At 46.7% G+C, this 22,699-nt stretch overlaps 1 protein-coding gene across 1 annotated transcript in view; it reads right to left on the bottom strand.

Moving 5' to 3' along the window:
* The window catches only part of Rbm20 (RNA binding motif protein 20), a 62,010-nt gene that overhangs the window by 15,853 nt on the left and 23,458 nt on the right, over positions 1-22,699 (bottom strand). The window contains exons 6-9 of the mRNA XM_013017603.1: positions 18,324-18,464; positions 16,188-16,319; positions 8,020-8,099; positions 5,758-6,391 (exon numbers count right to left, since the gene is read on the bottom strand). Coding sequence (XP_012873057.1) covers positions 5,758-6,391; positions 8,020-8,099; positions 16,188-16,319; positions 18,324-18,464 — 987 coding nt within the window. The remainder of the gene's footprint in view (positions 1-5,757; positions 6,392-8,019; positions 8,100-16,187; positions 16,320-18,323; positions 18,465-22,699) is intronic.

Here is a 22,699-nt window from a genome sequence, read left to right as displayed (position 1 = left end):
CACTTTACAAGTGGGAAAACTGGGGTTCAGAAGGTTAGGGAAGGCACTCATGGCTGCACACAGATGGAGGCACAGTCATGTCTTGAAAACTGGCTCAATGTCTCTAGAAATCCCTGGCCAAATGGGTATATTTGGCAGTGAGGGTAGGTAGAGAAAACCAAGGGTGAACGCCCGGGGGCAGCCCATCATTCACATAGCCCCATCTTGACTATTAGGGGGAAACATTAGTATTCTGGCTCTTTGTGGGTGGGAAGGGAGTTGTCACACAATCAGTGCCCTGCCACCCTCTCTTTTGCTCAGTCTCCATCCGAAAACACCAGCCTAGCTAGTACTCCATTTCTTCTCACCTTCCTTCTATTCTTCTACCAGTGAAGGACCCCAGGATAGTGCTCATGGCTGAGGAGCTGACCACCTGACAGCAGATGTTTGGTTAGAGACCCAGGGCTGCTCACCAGTCTTAAAAACAGGGTGACCCATCTAATAGTTTGCAAGTCCTTCCTTGTGGCCTGTTTTTGTAGTCTGTGAGCTAAGAATGCAATTCTGTAATTTTGAACAGTTAGATCTGAAATGTTTATATAAATACTGACCTCAAATGTTCAACTTTACCTCTTCCCTTATGTAGACTGAGTATTCTTTTTTTTTGGGTCCGGTTGTGGAGCCTGAACTCTGGGCCTGGGCGCTGTCCCTCAGCTCTTCAGCTCAAGGCTAGTGCTCTACCACTGGAGCCATACACCACTTCCGGCTTTTTTCTTTTTGCTTATGTGGTGCTGAGGAATTGAACCCAGGGCCTTATGCATGCAAGGCATGCGCTCTACCACTGAGCCACCTTCCCAGCCCAGACTGAGTATTCTTCATTTGATCCTTTGTAGAAAAGGCCTGCCTGTCCCTGTTTTAGAAGTTTCTGGAATGTATGCTTCCATGACTTAAACTTCGATCATCAAACCAATGCCTCCCAGGTTTCCTTGGGGCAAGTTGTATTTTCCTGACATTTTTGGCTGAGGTTGGTCTGAAGTAAAGGACACTAGTTCTAATTATCTATAAGCAGACACACCTCCTGACCAGACAAGCTAGCTGGAGTAGGAAGAAATCTGGAGCTAACTGGTTTTACTTGTTACTACTGGCCAGAGACAGATAGTTCAAATCTTCTTTCCAGCTTTTAGATTCCACTGAAATGGAACTCTTAGACATCAGAGGCTGTAGCTCCTACCATGCAGCCATCCATTTTGGTCTATTTTTAATCTTCCTGAACAAATGGTCACCTTCCTCTTTTGTCAAAATAATCCATACCCACCAGGTACCTGTGGTTGATGACTGTGATCCTTGCTACTTAGGCTGAGATGTGAAGATTGTGGTTCAAAGCCAACCTGGGTAAGAAAGTCTATGAGACTCTTATCTCCAATTAACCACTAAAAAGCCAGATGGAGATGTATGGCCGAGTTAAGAGTGCCAACCTTGAATAGGAAAACCTAAGGGGCAGCACCCAGGCCCTGAGTTCAAGCTCCAGTACCAGTGTGTACACCAGCACATGCACACACATGTGCACGCACACACACACACCCCACAAGCAATTCCTGCAAACACATGCCTAGATGAACACAATAAAAATATCTCCTATAGTTCAAGCTGGGAGAGGCAAGGACAATTTGGGGACCTGTCTGAAAGCTCTCCAACTAGGCAGAACTTTGCTTTTCCTCCCTGTAGCAAAGGAACAAGTATTTAACAGACAAATACAACAAAACACCCGACTTAGACTGTTTCAAGTAGGGCCTGGCCACAAGCAAAACCTCCTCCTAACTGGTCTCTCCGGTCCCCATACATCTTTTTTCCTAAGGTGGTCAAAAGTGATCTTTCAAAACTATACAAACTATCCCATGCTTACTGTTCTTTCTTGCTGAAACACTTCCTTTGCTTCCCTTTGCACCTAAGATAAAGACAGGAAAGTCTTTAACCTGCCCACAAGGTCCTGCATGATGTAATACCTGTTGACAAATCAACCTCACCTTCCAACATGGGATGCTGGCTCTCTCTACTTCAGCTGCACTGGCTTCTAGCCATGTACAGGGCCTTTGCACATGCTGTTCCTGCCATCTGATCTCCTTCCTTTCCACCCAGTAAATAGGTAAGCTTCCTTCAACTCTCAACCATGACAGACACTAACAGTGCCATACACCTTCCCTCTAGTTCATACGGATCTTCTATTGGAGAATGACTTGATTAGGACGTCTTTCCACTACAGTGTCAGACCAGAAACCCATTCAGTCTTACCCACAACTACTGCTGGTTGCTCCATGGATATTGTTCAATAAAATGGGATTGATCAGAGGGGATGGGGCTTGCTCCTGTCTCTGGCATGTGGGAACTCTGAGCTCAGAATCATATGAGTGCTGGATTTGGGGATTTTTTTTTCTATTTCTTCCTCTTATGGGTTGTTTATATTAGGGGTTGCCTGTGTGGGCCCCTGGGCTGCATGGGACCCACAGACACAGTGTGGCCCAGTTTCTAAAGCAAGTGAGACATCATATAGATACCATACAGGCCTGGGGTCTTGCTGTAGGAGGAGGGCAAACTGACAGCAGGGGACACGTGTTCCCCTTCATCCCTACCACCCCTCACCTGGGGCAAGATGGATGAGTGCTTCTTTTCCATGTCTTCCTTATGCAATGGCCTGACTTTTTTCCTGCTTCTCAGGGTGCTGTGGTCAGGGCTAAGCTCCTGGATGGGCTTGGCTATTCTGAACACAGGGCAGCTCAGGAGCCTTTAGACCCTGACACTTCCTCCTGAGATCTCAGAGGGTCTCTAACAAGCACAGCTCACTAAAGTGCCACAGCTGCTAGATGGCCACACCCATTTCACAAATAAAAACATGCGGGCAGAGAACAGGGAGTGAGTGACACGATCAATCGGAAGCCAGAGGGTTTTCCCTGGAAGCCAGTAGGAGGCCCGCACCTCCCTGGCACCTTGGACATTTCAGAGTCCACAGGGTTGTAGGACTCCCTCGAATGCCAAATCTATAGCTGCTCAAGTCCTTTATATAACACAGCATGATATTGTATATAATCTGTACACAACCTCTCAAACACTTTAGCTCACCCATAGATAACGTGTAACACCCAATTACCATGTAGATGTTATGCAAGTCACCATACTCTGTATTCCCCCTAAGGAAGGCAACAAGAAACATCTATACATGTCCGCTAAGATGTAATCTTTTTTCCCAACTATTTTCAATCCATGCTTAGTTGGCTCTAAAAACATGGAATCCAAGGGTAGGGATGACTCTATCCACAGGCACATGTTTCTTAAAAACATCAACTGGGCCAGGTGCCAGTGGCTCACACCTGTAATTCTACTCAGGAGGCTGGAATCGGAGGATCATAGCTCAAAGCCACCCAGAACAGGAACGTCTATGAGACTCTTATTTCCAATTAACCACAAAAAGCCACAAGGGGAGCTATGGCTTAAGTGGTAGAGCACCAGCCTTGAGCACAAAAGCTCAGGGACAGGTGCAGAGTTCAAGTCCCAGGACTGGCAAAAAAAAAAAATTTACTGGAAACTGGGTGCTGATGGCTCACTTATATCTATACTCCTAGCTACTTCAGGAGGCTGAGATCTGAGAATCACAGTTCAGAGCAGACAAATCCATGGAATTCCATGTAACCAGCAAACAAGCTGGAAGTGGAGTCATGGCTCAAGTGGCAGAACGCCAGCCATAAGTGAAAAAGCTGAACGAGAGTGCAAGACCCTCACTTCAGGCCCTAATACCAGAGGGGATCCTCAGGGTCACATTTAAGTCTTTAGCAAGACCTGCAGGTCCTTCAGGAGCATCCCAGACCCCATTTCTGAATCTCATCTCCTGCTAGGCCAGTCAGGAAAATCAGGAGCAAAAGGGGCAAAAGATGACTAGGCATTCTTTCCATAGCAAGTCAGACATTTGTGCTGTAGGCGCCTGCATCTTTCTGAACTGAGCTATTTTACAACTCTGTTATAAGCTGCAGAAAACTCACTGCTCATAAAGTAAATGATTCTTGTTCACAGAAGTGTAAATGAATTTTATTTGGTGGAAATGCAATGGTTTTCCTCAGGCATGGGCTGGGGGGGGGGGAGGGGGCAGGGAGAGGCTGGGGGAAGGAAGGCCAGTTCTACAACTTTAGCAAATTCATCTCAGCATTCTTGGTTGCTTATGCAGCTTGTCTGCTCTTTGGAGTCTTTCAGTTCTTTTTACCATAATTACATCTTATAGTAGTAAGATGGAATTAATGAGTTGAATAAAATCTTTAACATTTTATTCACTATGTTCACACCAGTTGTACTTTTCCATTTTAAAAACATTATCCTTTACCCAGCCACAGTGGCTCACTCATATAAACCCTAACTACTCAGGAGGCTGAGATCTAAGGATCTCAATTTGAAGACTCTTATCACCAATAAACTAACCCCTCTCCCCTGTCAGAAAAAAATTAAAAATCCAGAAGTAGAGCTGTGGCTCAAGTAACAAAGCACTAGCCTTGAGCAAAAGAAACTCAGGGACAGCACCCAGTCCTGAGTTCAGGCCCCAGGACTGGCACAAAAACAAAAACAAAAACAAAAGCCAAAACAAACGATCTTTTAATAAGCCCTAAAGATGCGTCCTTGTTGAGTATCTCCAGGTTCTTGAGTCTTTTGTTTTTGCTTTTGCCCTTGCTACTGCTTCTACCAAGAACCGCAACTGTCCTTTTCCAGCTCAAATATGCACCCCCCCCAGCTGTCTCCTCTCTCTGTATAGACTCTGCACCCCTGGAGAAACTCATCTACTGCCAACTCCAACATGTTTCCACCTTAGTCCTGGGTCTGTGTAGTAACATGGGCCATGTCCTATTCAGCTTGGTTTTCCATGTACCTAGTAAACTACCCTGCCAATTGTGACTCTACTTCACACATGTGGGTATAAAGGACATAGGAAGGACTGTGACTCTTCCAGGAAGAGAATTCTGCTACTTCTTTGAACTTTGTCATTGTCATCAACATCTGGGTCAGGCTACTAGAGGATCTGCATGGAACACTTTAAAAATTGTAGCTTCCTTATTTAGACCTCCCCATCTCCAAACCTTCACTAGCTCCTCCATACTTAAACATAAAGGCTTTGGCAAGAAGGAAGCAAAGCCCAGTTAGAAGACCAGGCTGGCACCAGAGTCTTCCTGGCGACCCCTGGGTAGAATTCCACGGGCCACTTATCCTTTTAGACCCCGGTGTGCAAGGGCCAGCTGGCTGCCGTGTGTTATTATTAAAATAGAATGAAAACCTGTGGGCACTATTTAGAGAAACACGTCAGGACCCTGTGTAACCTAGGGGGCGGGGGCCCTCTACTTTCCCACCTCTCATGGGCGCTCTGGGATTGGTGGGTGCTTTTCACAGGAGGGAGGGCTGAGTGGCCCTCAGGTCTAATCTCCTTGGCAGACTCTGTGGGGTGCCACACCTCAGGGCCCTCCACCCTGGACAAACAGGACCAGGGAAGGCCTTCCCACCATGCCCTTCCCAGACAGGTAGTAAAAGCAGCAAGGTGCCTTGGGATTTGAGGCTCTGCCATTTCCCGATCAAGTGTCCTCCAGCAAAGCTCGGTGCCTCAGTTTCCTCGTCCGCTAGAGTAACCGTGCCGGCCTTGTAAGCTGTAAGTGACTCAGTGGGCACCTGGCACCTAGCCAACACGCAGCAAATGCTGAATAACACTTCGGCCCCCGGCCCTCGCCCCGCCGCGGCTGGGGAGAGCCCCTGGCTCATTACCTCATTCTCGGCCACTTTGCGGTCCTTTCTGTCCTCGGCGCCTTCTTGGTCTGGGTCGGGCCTCTTGGTTTTGTTTTTCTCCCCCTGCTTGGCCTTGCTGCCCTCGGGGGTCCTCGTGTCCTTGCCCGAGTCGTCGGGGTGCGGGTGCCGGCTCTCCCGCATCCGGGCCTCGTCTTTCCTCCTGGACCTCCCAGGTGCCTCCAGCTGCTGCTTCAGGTACTTGTCCAGCTTGGCTTTGGGCTCTTTCCGGTAGTAACCATCCTCTCGGCTTTTGTAGCCGGCCACGGAGTGAAGTGGGCTGGGCGACCCGGGCCTCGGGTACTTTTCCCGGTGGCCCCTCCCGCCGTCCAGCCGCTCGTCCGACTCCGCCTTGTCCATCGGTCGGGGGTAGTGCTTGCGATCGTGCCCCCACACGTCCACCCGGTCCCTCTTGTCCTCCCCGTTCTCTCTCCGCTCGTCCTCCCTCCTGGCGTAAGGAGAGTGCTCCCATGAGTCCCGTCCGTTGCCCCAGTCGGCCCGGGAGGGGCCTGGAGGGCTGTGGGAAGAGCTGCAGGAGGTGAAGCTCGGGGTGTGGGACCTCGGGGACAGGGAGCGGCTCACTGGGCTGCGAGACCGGGGCCGCTCCGGGCCGTATCTGCCAGGGAGCAAAGGAGCAGGTTTAGAGTGGACGCCCCTGGGCATGCCACCCCGCACTGACACTCCCAGCCTCTCCACAGATAGGTGGGGCTGGACACTGCCATCACAACCAGCCAGAACACACAGAGAGGTCTAGGATGGGGGTCCGCCCTCCCTCCTGGCTCTGCTTCTAGAAACTTGGGAGAAGGACTGAATTGGTGCGGCTCTGCCTGGCCTTTCTTCCTGGAGGAAAGTAGCGCTCAGGCTTGGACTCTCCTCCTGTGGAGCTGTGGGGGTGGGGGGCGGGGGGGGGAGGGGGTTGGGTAGCTCTGGTTAGGCTGTTGAGTCCTAGGGTCCAATTTTTACCTCCTTACTTCTAAGACTTGAGGCTATTTCTTCACCTGGTCTCTATGAGAATCTAGGGGACTACTTGCCCTCCAGTTCTCTCTCTCATTCGCTTCAGATCTAAATCTGTGAAGAGCCTGGCCTGGGCAATGGGAGGGACAGGTGGGCAGGCTCAAAGACAAAAAAAAAAATCACCAAAACATTTAGACATTTAGGAAGACATTGAAGGGTTGGAAGAGACCTCAGAAATCTGACCTACTTAACGTTCAAAAAGCCCAGAGAAGAATTCTAACCTGTCTAAAGTTCAAGGTAAGATTCCCTAATTCCCCCTCAGTATGGCCACCGCCAGGTGGAGGCCACTGAGCATCCCAATAATGACGATTTTAAAGAAACAAAAGGCAAACAAAAATCCCCAAATCCCAGTCTCTCTGTCTGTCTTTGTCTCTGTCTCTCCCCCTCCCACAAAGGTCAGTTATTAGGCAGATCAAGTGATATCCTAAATCAACTGATTCCCTAAAATGAAGGGCATTTGCCTTTGGGCCTTAATCACAGAAAAATCAGGTAGCCCTCAGCACCAAGAGACAGGGCTGTCTTCATGGTGAGGAACGGTCTGGCCTAGCCTCTCTACGGTAAGGTTAGAGCGCCCTCTGTGGCGGCCCTGGGGTAGTCACAGACTGGGGCCAGCAGCCCATTCAGGCTCTTTCCATCTGAGTGTTGTAGGACAGAGATCCTGGTCAACCTGTAGCCCCAGCTCTGCTGGGTCACAATCTTCATTTGGAAGACGTTAAAAAACTATTCAATGTTAAGAGTAAGTGTTGAAATAACTTGGGTGGCTTTTTTGTTTTTTGTACCATTCATGCTACATTTACATTCAGCTCATGAAAACAGAAGAACTGGCTGTAAACAGAAACCAACCAGACACACACACACACACACACACACACACACACACACACACACACACACACACACACACACACACACACACACACACCTGCACACATGCATTTAGTAGAGGTAGACTTGCCCCAAAGAGCCAAACAGTAGTCAGGTCTTTGTGCCTTTCCATGCTGAGGGAAAAGCCAAGGGAACAGCACCTCACCTCTTCCTGAGTCATCCTGGGAACACTGCTGGACTGGGTGGGGGGCCTCGTTGGGAAATGGGATAGCAGGGCTCATTAAGGCGGGGGAGGGGCACAGAGGTAAGTGCAGGCGATGGTGTGACATGCATCCCTCTGAGAACGAGAAGTCAGCAAGTGCTCAAACTGCCTAATACCTGCTGCTCTGGGCCCTAAAACCTCACCTGTCTGCTTCCCGGAACATGTCCCTCTCCCTCTGGGAATGGATGTCCTGGATGATGGCAGCCACCGTTTTCCCAGGTTTCTAGGCAAAGTCAGAGAGATCACCATCAGATCGAAGACAGCCTTGCAAACACCAGCTGTCACTTGGGTTCCCCACTGCCCCATCCACCAAGGAGGGAAAAGTGCCTTTTGCAGGGAGGGGGAAAAAAGTCTAATTCAAATGATGAGAATTGTGGGCATAATGTGGGATAATGGAGGCCTGAGGGTCCAGAGAGAGGCACACAGAGAGCTGGGTAAGCAGCAGCCTGGGCTCACCATGTGCTGAGGGTGAAGAGGGAGTTAATCCCTCCCAACTTAAAAATAAATAGATAAAACATGTAAACCATGAAGACAGGGAAGGAGGAAAAGCAATGGCTTTATAACTTGGAAGGAGACTTGAAGGGCACTGAATTTGGTGTCCACCTTCCACAAGTGTATAAACAGACTCAGGGAGGCTGAGGCAGAGCTTCTGCCCTGTGTAACTCTAGCCATACTATGTTCCTGCAGATGGAGACCTCTGAAGTTGTGCTGGATCCAAAGCCATAGAAATAGTGAAAGAGTGAGTACTGGAAGCCGTGGGTGGTAGTGTATGCTTACAATCCCAGCAGAAGACAAGAAGATGGGGGGTTTGAGAACAATGCTGGTAAAGTTAACAAGAGCCTAGCTCAAAAATATAACAAGCTGGGCACCAGTAGCTCACGCCTATAATCCTGTCTACTCAGGAGGCTGAGATCTGAAGATCCCGGATGGAAGAAAGGGGGGGGGGCAGGAAAGTCTGTGAGACTCTTATCTCCAATTAACCACCAGAAAACCAGAAGTGGTGCTGTGGCTCAAAGTGGTAGAGTGCTAGCCTTGAGCGAAAGAGCTCAGGAACAGTGCCCAGGCCCAGAGTTCAAGCCCCATGACCAACAACAACAACAAAAAAGTTTTATGAACTCTGGAAAATAGGAACATGTTGCTGAAGGTATCATTTGTTTTTGCTTTTGTTGGTTTTTATGGGGGGGAGGAGGTTGGTTATTGTTGCTGCTTTGAGTTAATCCCCAACCCCCGGGTTGTTTTCTTTAATAGTCTGAAAGCTTGTGCACATTTAACCTAGGATCAAGGTATGTTCTTCAGTCTTTGTTGTCCTAGCTAGTCTACCTGTTGCCACAGGTAGAGTGAGCCACAGCGGTAGCTATGGGGCTCTGAGCTGGTTTCCTGAGTGATGTAAATCTCATCAAATGGACCTGATTCTTGATGGCTCCTGCTCAAAGAACTCACTGAATCCTAGTTGCTGCTACTGCATGACTCTGCAGATGGGGTCTGTGATGATGCCTAGCCATTGAATGACTCCTATGGTGTGAGGTTAATTTGTAAACTAAATGGAAAAAAGCAAGGATAAAAAGTGAAGAAATTTCTTTTTTTTTTTTGGGTCCAGTCGTGGGGCCTGAACTCTGGGCCTGGGTGCTGTCCCTCGGCTCTTCAGCTCAAGGCTAGCGCTCTACCACTTGAGCCACAGCACCACTTCCAGCTTTTTTTCTTTTTGCTTATGTGGTGCTGGGGAATCAAACCCAGAGCCTCAGGCATGCAAGGCAAGCGCTCTACCACTGAGCCACCTTCCCAGCCCCGATTAAATTTCTTTTGCCTGCCTGCCTCTCTCCCTCCCTCCTGCCCTCCCTTCCCCCTTCTCTCCCTTCATCTCTTTCCTTTGCTTTTCCCTCTCTTCTCTGTCTCCATCTCTGTCTCCATCTCCGTCTCCGTCTCTGTCTCTGTCTCCGTCTCCGTCTCCCTCTCCCCTTCTCCCCCTCGCCCCTCCCCTCTGGCTTGGAAAAAAAAATCCCTGGGCTGGGAATGTGGCTTAATGGTAGAGTGCTTGCCTAGCATGCATGAAGCCCTGGGTTCGATTCCTCAGTACCACATAAACATAGAAAGCTGGAAGTGGTGCTGTGGCTCAAGTGGTACAGTGTTAGCCTTGAGCAGAAAAAAGCTCAAGGACAGTGCCCCGGCCCTGAGTTCAAGCCACAGGACTGGCAAAAGGATTCCTTGATGTCCAGGTTCTGTCCTTCTAGAAAACTCTTATCCTCCTGATGGTTTCTTCTAGACCAGACCCAGGAAAATCTGGGGTAAAAGGAAGAAGGTGACTTTCAGGGCCAAATGGAACAGATAACATTTTGCAGATCACCCAGCAAAGCCAATGTCAGGGCCAAAGGCATCCAAGAACACTTGGTCCTTTCTATACCTGTCATCACAGATACCTCCTCCAGGCCCACCCCTTTTGGGGTGTCCGGGAGTGGGGTAGAGCAGGCTCTCACCAGCCACCATAGATGAAAACATCCTCTAGTGACCTGCAAAAATTACAGCAATGCATTTAGAGGACTTTGGGGCCAGAAGAGCCACTGCTTGGCTTAAACATCCCCCATTCCTTATTTCTTCAACACACAGTCTTCTCCTGGGGCCACTTCTAACCCAGTGCCGTGTGAAGTTACTACTCTTCAGATCCAGGTGCCCACAGAGGTAGCCCTGGCACACTAATCTTCACACAGCCAGCACCCACACAGAGCCTTGCATAGAACCATACCTGTTCCAAGATGAATGGCTGGTGAAATGGAGAGAGAACATTAATCTGCCACCAATCTGCAAGTATGACCTGCTACGGCTGGCGGGCTCAGACAGTGTCCCCTTCTCTAGATCACAGGGTCAATTTTCTCATTTCAGTGATGGTTGCAAATTATGTGGCACTCTATGGACCAAACACCCTACTAGTTGTCATCTAAGGACAGGGTCAAAAGTGGCCAAAGATTTTTCAAAGTCCTAAGGGAAAAAAATCCTATAATGTTAATGTTTATGATTCATGCTAATTCTGTAATATTTATGACAATGTTTCTGTCAGGCTAGCCTCTGCATCCTTCTGTTCATCTGTGTTGTTACACAGATGTAAACCGAGTAGTGTGATGCTGACATTAGCTCAAAACCTAGGCTGGGTCTATGATAAAATTTTGGGTGCCGTTAGTCACACAAAAGTGGAGCAAATGGGATACTCAACTCCATGAATCCTTCAACAATTCTGCCCTGGCTTCTTGTATCTGCACCTCTACCTCGCAAGACTATTTTGAGGTGAATCCCAGAGGCCATATCTTTTCACCCATTCTATGATGACATCGATGCTGCTCAACAACCGCACAGGACCAGCCCAGCGCTCACTGCCAACACCTCCTGCTGCTTCTAAGACACGGTGTGACTCGAAGCATCACAGTGTCCTCAGAGAGGGAGGTACCAGGAGCTGGAATCTCAGCCCAGAAAGAGCAGCTCCACAACTGGCAGGGCCACCCGGGGTCAAGGCCTGTTGCCCATGGGAGACTCACTTTCTCCACTTGAAGGTGGGATAATGGTGCGCATCTGGCATGCCAGGGGACATGGCAGACTATGTAGCTGAAAAAGGAGCTGCTGGGGAATTTCATAGCACATGACAGCTCACAGCTGCTGTGCATACCTCTAGAGTCTTAGAAAAATGCTACCTCTAGAGTCCTGGAGATAAACTTTCCAGATGAGCCCAGAACTCAGAGCCAGATGCTATCAAGGCATGCCCAATTGCTTCTGCCATTACCGGGGCTCCCAGCCTCTACATCTCCTTCCATCTGGCTGCTTCCTGAAAACACCTTCTCTGTGACGCTATTTCTCCCCACCCTCCAAAGCCCTGCTCAGAAATTCTCTGCCCTTACACTCCTGAGTCACATTCTTTTGCCACTGAACTTCTAGTAGCTCCCTTACTTAGGATATCATGTTTATATCTTCTAGGATTTTGCACAAAAGTAGCTTGTTTTTCAGTTGCATAGAGAACTCTCCTCAGGGGAGGACCATGCATCGTATTCATCACAGCACTGATACCATGAGGTACACAATAGAAGACCTTCAATCATCCAATTTGCTGACTTAATCTTCCCAACTGAGAGCATCCCAGGACCAGCTCGGAGGCTGGCCAGTCCAGTGGCCCAGAAACCAGGCCCTGTTCCTCGATCTTCATGCAAAGCTCTGAGCAGAAGAACCAGGAACATACCCCTAACAATTCCCTGGAGCAGTGGCTTAAATGTTAAAGACATTACAGCGCTGTATGTATTGGAGAAGTCTCTATAAAACCACCCAGCCAATAGTCCAACCTTCTTGTCCAGCTCTGCAGGAAGGAAAACAATTATTTTTATTGCTCCCTCAGAGTTCTCTTCCTCATTCATTCTGCATGTTTACTGCACACCTATGATGTGAAAGGCTCTTCTCCAAGTGCTCTGAGGAACAGAATCCCGGACACAAAGACTAATGGGAGATATGCTATGGTCACAAGAATGGCAATCAAAAGGATGAAAAATGACATTAAAATCTACCCTCAGTCTGAACTTTGCCTGGTAAGGTTAGGGGAGAGAGGTGGTCAAACTTCTGCTCACCTCTGCCTATTCTACTCAGACAAGATGTGGTAGCCATTTGGTCCAGGTACACAAATGAAGACAGTTTTTTGCCCTTCGCCTTTTCAGTAGCCATTTTTCTCTCTCCAGTAGCCATTCTCTCTCCTTCTAGTAGCACCAGTTTCTCTTTCATCTTACTCAGCCACGCCTTTGGCTGATTCTCCACCTCTAGCTCTGAGAATGGAGCAGGTGACACAGGCTTAGCCAATCACAATGCAGCTTTCTCTTGGCTACTAAGATTGGCTCAGGGATGGGCAACTGTGTTAAGCTAGTCCAATCAGAATGATCTCTCAGAGATTCTATGAGAGCTACCAGGAAAAATCCTGGCTGTCTCTCATTGAAGGAGATGGAGACATGAGATTCCAGAACAACGGAAGAAACTGAAGATACCATGTCATCTAGAGAAGAGAACCTGGGGCTACTAAGGGCCATCCCAGGATCACCCCCCCGCAATAGCCAAGAGAGAAACCAAGTCTTAATGATCACTTTGTGTCCTGAATCCAGCCGTACCTGTAGCCAGAACTACTCCAGATTCCTCATTTATATGAGCCAATTTTTTATTATAAAGGATACATATCTATGTAATTGATATATGCTGAAGGTCACAACTACACTGAGAGACAGTTTGAGAGCTTGGGGTGCAGAAAATTCCATAGCTACTAAAAATCAGAAAACAATGTGCTCTAAACCCTTGCTACTCAAAGTGTGCTTTAAGAACCAGAAGCACCAGCATTTCCTGGGAGCTTGTTAGAAATGCAGAATCACAGTCCTGCTCCAGACCTGCTGAATCAGAAAATATGTTTTGACAAGAGCCTGGGGTGATGTACATGCACATTGAAGTTTGAGAAGCTCAGTTAGAATAGCATCTCTGCAGCTTCCTGCCTGGACCCAAGCAAATTACTTCATTTCTCTGCCCAATCCTACCCTCCCCCACCTTTTTTTTTTCATGTGGTCAAAAAGATTCTAACAATGCAGTATAATGAAGGAGATGTAGTGCAAAAACCAACATAGTCACAGATTTTAATCTAGGCTCTTCTGGTAACCAGGACCTTGGGCAAGTTACTGAACTTCTATTAACTTCCATATCCTCATCTGTGAAACAGATAATAATACCTGTCAGACAGGACTGACGTCAAGATTAAAGTAGATAATGTATGTAAAGTGCTTGGGACATTACTTGTTCCAGAGTACCGGGACTCAATTAAAGGTACCAATTATTCCTGTACTCTCATAATTACTGTCATTATCACCCTACACACCTTTTGAGACCTAAAAGATATAGTATGAAAAAAAATTGCTTAAATTGCCAAAGAACTGGAGCGATAGTCCTTAACTGATTGGTATGCTGAAGTTCACAGAGGTTAAGCAATGAAGCTCTCCCACAGAAAGGGGAGGGGCTTGGGCTGCCACCACCAACCTTCCAATCTGGCACCAGTCACCTGGTTGTTGACAATTCTTTGTTTACATGTCTCCTCTCGCCAGACTACGCTTCTCACATGCTAGCTTTTTCTTTGTCTGTGAAACCCAGTCCACGGCCCACCTGCAGTGGCCAGGCACTCAGTGAATGTCTGCTGAATGCAAGCCTTGACCATTTGACCTCTTTAACCCATAGTTTTGCACCATCCCCAACTATCTCCATAGTAAGTAAGGCATTACCGTAGAAACTGATTACTGCTGTTAATCCTAATTAGGATCTTAAAACAACATCCCATTTGAGAGACCAAAGCTCCACTGGGAACTCAGTGAAGAAATGCAATTCCAGCCTCAGGGGAGAATCCAGGAGAACAGGAATTGGCTGGGTATAGAATAGGGTGGGATCATCATTGGGAGGGGGAAAAAATGTCAGGGATCATTATCTTGCCCATGTAATTGTAACCCCTCTGTACAGTATTTTCACAATAAAAAAAAAGTAAAAAAAATGTCAGAGATTTTGAGAAAGAAAGAAAGAAAGAAAAGAAAGAGAGAGGGGGGAGGGAAAGAAAGAAGGAAGGAAGGGAGTGAGGAAGGAAGGAAGGAAAGAGAGAAAGGAAGGAAAGGGAGGAGGAAAGAAAGAAACAGACAGACAGAAGGGAGGGAGGGAAGGAAGGAAAGAAGGAAGGGAAGGAAGGAAGGAAGGAAGAAAGAAAGAAAGAAAGAAAGAGGAAGGAAGGAGGGAGGGAGGGAAGGAGGGAGGAAGGAAGGGAGTGAGGAAGGAAGGAAGGAAAGAGAGAAAGGAAGGAAAGGGAGGGAGGGAAGGAAGGAAGGAAGGAAGGAAGGAAGGAAGGAAGGAAGGAAGGAAGGAAGGAAGGAAGAAAGGAAGGCAGGCAGGCAGGCAGGCAGGCAGGCAGGCAGGCAGGCAGGGAAGGTGGCTCAGTGGTAGAGTGCTTATCTTGCATGCATGAGTCCCTGGGTTCGATTCCTCAGCACCACATAAAGGGAAAAAGCAGGAAGTGGCTCAAGTGGTAGAGCGCTAGCCTTGAGCTGAAGAGCTGAGGAACAGCACCCAGGCGCAGAGTTCAGGCCCCATGACCGTGGAAGGAAGGAAAGAAGGAAGGAAAAGAACTATGGTCCATATCTTTTTTCATCTGTGCCCTCCCTTCCTCCCTCAACAGCACGGATGAGCAATAGCAACTGAATGAGACAATAGCTAAATGAATGCTGAAAGTATTATTTCATCCTGTAAAGCTCAAAACCAGGCAAATCCCATTGTTTAGGGAGGTCTGAGTGAGAGGTAGAACCAGAGGAAAAGCATGGAAAGGGTTATCCTCAAATTCAGGGGAGTAAAGAGGAAAGGGTGGGGCATGAGGAGAGACTTTCAGAAGCTTCTGGATAATGGACATAGTTTATTTTTTTAGTGGTGGTTTTACAGGATGTGTGAGATCTCCCTCAATGTTACTTTTAAAGTTGTATAACTATTAACTAGTGTTCCATGTATACTATTCTTTCTTTATAAAACAGAAAGAGAGAGAGAAGGAGAGAGGGAGGGAGGGAAGGAAGGAAAGAGGAAAGGAAGGAAGGAAAGAAGGAAGGAAGGGAAAGATGGAGGGAGTAAGGAAAGGAGGGAAGGAGGGAGGGAGGGAGGAAGGAAGGGAGGAAGGAAGGAAGGAAGGAAGGAAGGAAGGAAGGAAGGAAGGAAGGAAGGCAGGCAGGCAGGCAGGCAGGCAAGCAGACAAAAACAAAGTCCTGTTTTAATTATCTGAATTCATCTCTGAGTTCTAAGAGTGGTGAAGTCTGTTAAATGCTCCTTAGAAAGACTTGTATGTGGCTGAAGAGATAAATTGGAGGCGGGAGGAGTGAACAAGAGATCACAAGGGAAGGGAATGGAAGAAGAAAACATTATTGAAGGCCTGCATGGGTAGAAAAATTTTATGCTTAGAACTCTTCTCACGAAAAAGCAGCCACCTTTCTCTTTTTAATTCCTCCTTCAAAACTTCCCCTGTGAAATCCTCTCCTGTAAAAACCTTCCTGAGCAGCTCTTTGCATTTTTCATTCATTCAAATGAGGTAATTTCTTGTCATGTTGTAATAATTTGCCTTTCCAAGGGATAGACTCAAAGACAGTAATTTTTAAAAATCGTTTTCTTTCCCCTTTCCCCCAAAGCAATGATTTCTTAAAACTTTTCTTTTCCCCTTCCCAACAGTACTTAGGTCAGTGGCTGGCAAGTATGAGAACTCAGTGGAGGCCTTTTAAATGGCTGTTGAGTGAAGGAACACTTGCTTTACCTTCAGCTGCAATTCCTTGTATCTCTTGGACATCCTAATGAGCAGTTTCTCACCATTGATCACAGCAGATTTTTCTTGATAATACTGGACCATGGCCTGGGCAGCTTCTGTATAAGCCATCTCTAAAAAGGCCTAGGAAAGACAGGAAGAACATATGTTAGACATGACATTAATGGTCATTAACAAAATTCAGTACAAGTCATAATTCCATGTGGATGGAACCTCAAAGTTCAAGAGTAGGCAACACTAACTGGTGGTGGCAGAAGTCGAGCTACCTTCAGGGGCTGGGGTGGGAAGCGGCATAAGGAAACCTGCTGCTGTTAAGGAAATGTCCTGTATCATGACCTGGCTTTTAATTATATGGGTGTATATTTGTAAAAAAAAATAATGGAGTTGTATCCCCAAGACTAGTGTACTTTATGCACTTGAGAGTATCTGGTTTATAACTCCATAAAAAGAAAAAAAATCAGTACAAGGAAGAGCTCTCTTTGATCTCATCTGTTCAAAGAGACCTTTTTATTAACTTTGCCAAAAGAGCTCATTATAGGATGGCCCCTCTCTGGTCTCCATGGTTACCAAACATTATTCTTAATTATATATGTCCATCCTGGACTACATCATGCTATGCAAACTCCTCTGGGATGAGAGGATCCATTAACTCACAATTCCCAGGGTTGTGGGTAGGGGTGGGGACTCTTGCACTGTGGCCTTGGGCTGCTATTTGGTAGTGGTGACAGCAGGAGACACAGACACATACCATAGTTATTTGAGCTCTCACCTGTCTTATAAAGAAAGAAATATATTAAAATTCTCAGGGACTCAAAAGCTATTAGGTTTGGAGGATGCCAGATTAAGAACTAGAGAAAGGAAACCCCTACTATATTTCCACAGCATTTGTCCTCCTTTTTTTAACTGTTCTGGCAAAACCCTTACATCATATATTGGATTTTCTGCTCTGCATGTCTAAAGAAGTTTCTTGGGTTTTTTTTGTTGTTGTTGTTTGTTTTTTTTTTGTCGTCGTGGGGCTTGAACTCTGGGCCTGGGCACTGTCCCTGTGCTCTTCAGCTCAAGGTGAGCACTCTACTGCTTGAGCCACAGCACCACTTCTGGTTTTCTAGTGGTTTATTGGAGATAAGAGTCTCATGGACTTTCCTGCCCAGGCTGGCTTTGAACTACAATCCTCAGATCTCAGCCTCCTGAGTAGCTAGGATTACAGGCGTGAGCCACTGGCGCCCGGCTTTAAAGAAGTTTCTAAATAGACCGTTTTCGTCAGTTTCCCCCAGTACTTGTAGTGGTCAAGCCCTGGCAGTTCTTATGTTTTTGATTTGTCTGGCTTGCACTATACTGATGTGAACTGCTACTGGCCCCTCTGTGTTGAGAGGGAAAGTGACCTGGGACAGAGCCGCTCCCAGTGTGAGCCCTTCATTCTTCCTTTTTCTTGAACGGAATGGACAAAGCTCACTATCCCTTCTCTCCTCCCATCTATTGGTTAATTTCATCTGCATGGTTTGTTTCCACATGGTCACAGTCATGTGACATGTGTTTAACTAAGAAGTCAATATTCTTTAGAATGGTGATTACCCAAGAGGCTGAAATCTGAGGGTTGAGATCCCAAGCAAAGCCAGGCAGGAAAGTCTGTGAGACTCTTATCTCCAATAACCACCAAAAAACTAGAAATGGAGCTGGCTCAAGTGGTGGAGCACTAGTCTTGAGCCAAAAAAGCTCAAGGACAGTGCCTAGACCCTGAGTTCAAGCCCCAGTACCACCACCACCACCACCACCACCACCACCACCACCACCACCACCACAGTTCCCAGTTAGTTCTTGGCTAGCTCCAACCCGAAGCCATCAGATGTGATAAATTAAGAAGATGAGACTACAGCAAGTTCAGGAGGTATATATTACAGCAAAGAGACCCTACTCCATAGGGTTCTATTTTGGGGGTTAATTTCCTTCTCTATATTAATGAATACCTCATACCAAAGCGGCCCCCTCCCCTCAAGCAACTCACTCGATCTGTGCCCCGCTTACAAAGGGTAGAATGAAATGGGAGAAAAAAAACAGTTTGCCATGCCAACAAAAGCTATCTGTAGGTGATCGGACCTCTACCCCCTAGCTAAAAGAACCTAGACCTACCTGATTAGTTGACTTCATGAGGATGTAATTCGTGACCTTTCCAAAGGGCAGCCCCAGGTTAATGACGTCATTCTCTGTGCAGCTCCCTTCAGGGAGGTTGCAGATGTGTACCACGCGTCCGGCACCTTTCCGCTGTGCAAACTGATGGGACACGGAACAGTGGCTGGTCAATAATGAGCGGAAAATCAGCATAGACAATATTGATGCAGGAAAGGATCCACTCTCAGATACCACAAAGTATCCATTTCATGCCATCTTTTTTTTTTTTTTTTTTTGGTCAGTCATGGGGTTTGAACTCTGGGCCTGGGCGCTGTCGCTCAGCTCTTCAGCTCAAGGCGAGTGCTCTACCACTTGAGCCACAGCGCCACTTCCAGTTTTCGAGTGGTTTATTGGAGATAAGAGTCTCACGGACTTTCCTGCCCAGGCTGGCTTGGAACTGCGGTCCTCAGATCTCAGCCTCCTGAGTAGCTAGGATTACAGGCGTGAGCCACCGGTGCCCGGCTCATGCCATCTTTTATGAAAAGAATTCACATTTCTAATGAGCAATGACATCCAGGGATGGAGAAGGTGCAGTGAAGACGGCCTGTTTCTAAGCTGCTATGAAGAGTTCTACTTTCTCAATATTAAATAAAGCTTAAAATACGCACAACCCATGAACCCGCCGTTACACTTTTGGAAATCTACCTTACAGAACTAACATAACACCAATACATAAGGACTTGTATATAAAGACAATTATTGTATTACTTCATGGGATTCTAGAGACAGCCTATATTTCTAACAATAATGAAGCACTTGAGTAAACAATGGCTCAAGCATACAATGGAAATCTTCATTAAAAGAAGCATTAAAGCCAGGTACCCCATGGCTCTTGCCTGAAATGCTAGCTACTCAGGAGACTGAGATCTGAAGATTGAGGTTCAAAGCTAGTCTGGATAGGAAAGTCTGTGAGATTCCCATCTTCACTAAAAAAAAAAAAAAAACCAGGAGTAGTGGTGTGGTTCAAGTGGTAGAACTCTAGCATTGAGCAAATCCAGCACTGAACAAAATATTCTAAAGGACAGTGCCCACGCCCTGAGTTCAAGCCCTATTACCAAACAAACAAAAAACATTAAAAGAAGGAAACAAATGTGCTTGTGCTGATTGGGGAGAATATTTAAGACAGACTACTAAGTAAAAATCATGTTGCCAAGTCATTTTGAAACTATAAAATCTATGAGAAAGAGATAAACCAAGCATTATAAAAATTTTGACCTTAATGGAGGTAGGTGGCAGGTACCTTAGAGTTATATTAGCCTCTATAGTTTTGTGTGTTTCAATGTTTTGCTTTAGTAATGAAACATTTTAAAGGCTATGGGCACAGAGGAAAAAAGATGTGGACTATAGTTCTTTTCCTTCCTTCCTTCCTTTCTTCTTTTTCTTTCTTTCTTTCTTTCCTTCTTTCTTTCTCTCTTTCTTTCATTTCGTTGGTCATGGGGCTTGAACTCAGGGTCTGGGTGCTGTCCCTGAGCTCTTTTGCTCAAGACTCGCACTCTATCACTTTGAGCCCCAGCTCCACTTCTAGTTTTTGAGTGGTTAATTGGAGATAAGAGTCTCATGGACTTTCCTACCCAGGCTGGTTTTGAACTGTGGTCCTCAGATCTCAGCCCCCTGAGTAAGTATGATTACAGGCATGATCCAATGGTGCCCAGTGATTATAGTTCTTATCGGTCAGGGATAACTATTTTCACAGTACACAATAGAAAGGGAGCAAAAGGAGACACATTAAATCCATTTTGTATATATGTCATATAGTTTGGCTTATTTTTTGGGGGGGGGGTCCAGTTGTGGGGCCTGAACTCTAGGCCTGGGCGCTGTCCCTCAGCTCTTCAGCTCAATGCTAGCGCTTTAGCGCTTGAGCCACAGGCGCCACTTCTGGCTTTTTTCTTTTTGCTTATGTGGTGCTGAGGAATGGAACCCAGGGCCTCATGCATGCAAGGCAAGCGCTCTACCACTGAGCCACCTTCCCAGCCCCTGGCTTATTATTTTTTAAAATTCCAATAAGTAAAAAAGAGCACGGACAGGTTTGTGGAAACCTAATACATATGCATAGATATTCATACCAAAGACCTATAGTTTAGAGATATAGGTTTGCCATTTTCTTAGTCTTGGAGCCCTGTTTTCCAAATCCAGCATGTTCAACAAATAAAAAAGAAGTTGTTCTGATCAAACTTTGGGGCCTGACCCGTGCTGCCATCCCCACAGGACAGTCTTGAAGAGATTTCTAAAGAACACAATTTGGAAGCCCAGACCAGGGCCTAATCCTGGTCCTGGAGGAAGAAAGTATGGCCACTAGGTCCGGCCAAATGGTCATGGAATCTCCAGTCAGTTCAAGGATTAGTAACCAACTCAATGTGGGAAAGAAAGATGCAATTTTCTGAACCTGAAACTGATTCTAATAACATCATTCTAATAACATAGCCTACTTTTGCATAGTCACCATTTTCTACCCAAAATGACCTATACCATGTAATTATGGTTGATGTGGGTCTCATTCTGCTAAGGCCAAGAAGGGGCTGTCTGAGGTCTCCTCTCTAACAAGGGCTAGCATGTGGGCAACTCTACCATGAAAAGCCCTCATTTGTCTCCTCTGACTGAGAACAACGAGAGTCAAGAAGAATTTGTTTCCATGACTCAGCTCTGAATTGGAGAAATCCTGGGGCCTTTTTCAGGGGTCAAGTACTTTCTGGAAGGTGAATGTAGACCCAGTGTGGCTTGAGCAGAGCCTACAACTGGAACCTCCACAAGCTGAGAGACTTGAGAGTCTGAGTCTCTGTAGGGAAGATGAAGCAGGGATGGAAGAGTGCTATTAAGAGGCTCGAAGCCGGGCACTGGTGGCTCACACCTGTAATCCTATCCTAGGCTATTCAGGAGGCTGAGATCTGAGGATCACAGTTCAAAGCCAGCCCGGGCAGGAAAGTCTGTGAGACTCCAATTCACCAACAGAAAACCAGAAGTAGTGCTGTGGCTCAAAGTGGCAGAGCACTAGCCTTGAGCTGAAGAGCTCAGGGACAGAGCCCAGGCCCAGAGTTCAAGCCCCATGATCAGCCAAAAAAAAAAAAAGAGGCAGGATTTCTATCACCCATGAGGGTGAGCTGTGCACATAAAAACACACAGCTGAGCTGTCAAACGCAGGGCAAAGCAGCTGGCTCTCTGCGTTGACTGCCCAGGCGGGCTGAGACTGGGCAATCTGCCTAGTCTCCTCTTAGTGTGACACGTTTCTATCCCATGTGACTTTGCTTGGTTGGTCTGGGTAACATGTGCTTGGACAACAGAGCAGACACACAGGGCAGTTCTGAGCTGATCCCTCTCCTGGCCTGTCAGTTACCTAGTTACCAGGCACAAGGGCCCACACTTCTCTTATTGTCACCTCTAGCCTAAAAAGATGTCTCAAGGGGCCTTTATCTGAGCACAGCACAATAAACACAGCTGCCGAGTCACCAAAGAAGGAAATTATTCACACAGCAGACTTTGGTACCAGAGGTACTTCAAACTAATAGGTCCAAATCAAGGTTTTCACCCAAAATTTGGACATATATTCCCAGAGCATCTTCCTTCCCCAGATTCTAGTCAGAAATAGAAGCTGACTTTTCTTTCTTTCTTTCTTTTTGTCAGTCATGGGGCTAGAACTCTAGGTGTGGGCATTGTCCCTGAGCTTCTTCAGCTCAAGGTGAGTGCTCTACCACTTGAGCTACAGTGCCATTTCCAGTTTTTTGGTGGTTAACTGTAGATAAGCGTCTAACGGACTTTCCCGATTGGGCTGGCTTTGAACCATGATCCCTCAGATCTCAGCCTCCTAAGTAGTTAGGATTACAGGTGTGAGTCACTGGTACCTGGCAGAAGCTGATTTTTTTTGATTCCCTTGTCACCATTTATGAAGGTAACTGAGAATTTTAGTAATGTTCCACTTTGTTATCTTAATTTGGAGCTTACCAACTGGTGAACTGCAATTGGATTTTAGGTGTACCAAGATACAGATTCCTTGAGACTGGGGGCCAAGTACCTCCAGGCCCACAAGGGGCTTCTCCAGGGGCTCATTTTCTAAGTTAGTCATGCAATAAAAATCTTGGGGCTCACACATCATAAGAATCACTTGATTTGGGTTGGGCCTGGCTTTAGGGTATGTGGTAAATCCTACATTGTTTGAAAGAGAAGTGTTTTTTTAAATTACAGGATGGAATAGGAGAAACCCTAGGTTTCCTTGGCTCAGGCCGAAATTTTTTGAATAGAGACCCGGAAACATAACAAATCAAAGAAAGGTTGGACAAATGGGATTGCATAAAGTTGCAGAGCTTCTGCAGGGCAAATGACATAGCTAGCAAGATCAATAGAAAGCC

Source organism: Dipodomys ordii, unplaced genomic scaffold (genome assembly GCF_000151885.1).
Source record: "Dipodomys ordii isolate 6190 unplaced genomic scaffold, Dord_2.0 Scaffold36, whole genome shotgun sequence".
Taxonomy (NCBI): Eukaryota; Metazoa; Chordata; class Mammalia; order Rodentia; family Heteromyidae; genus Dipodomys; species Dipodomys ordii.
This window is presented reverse-complemented; position numbering and strand designations above follow the sequence as displayed.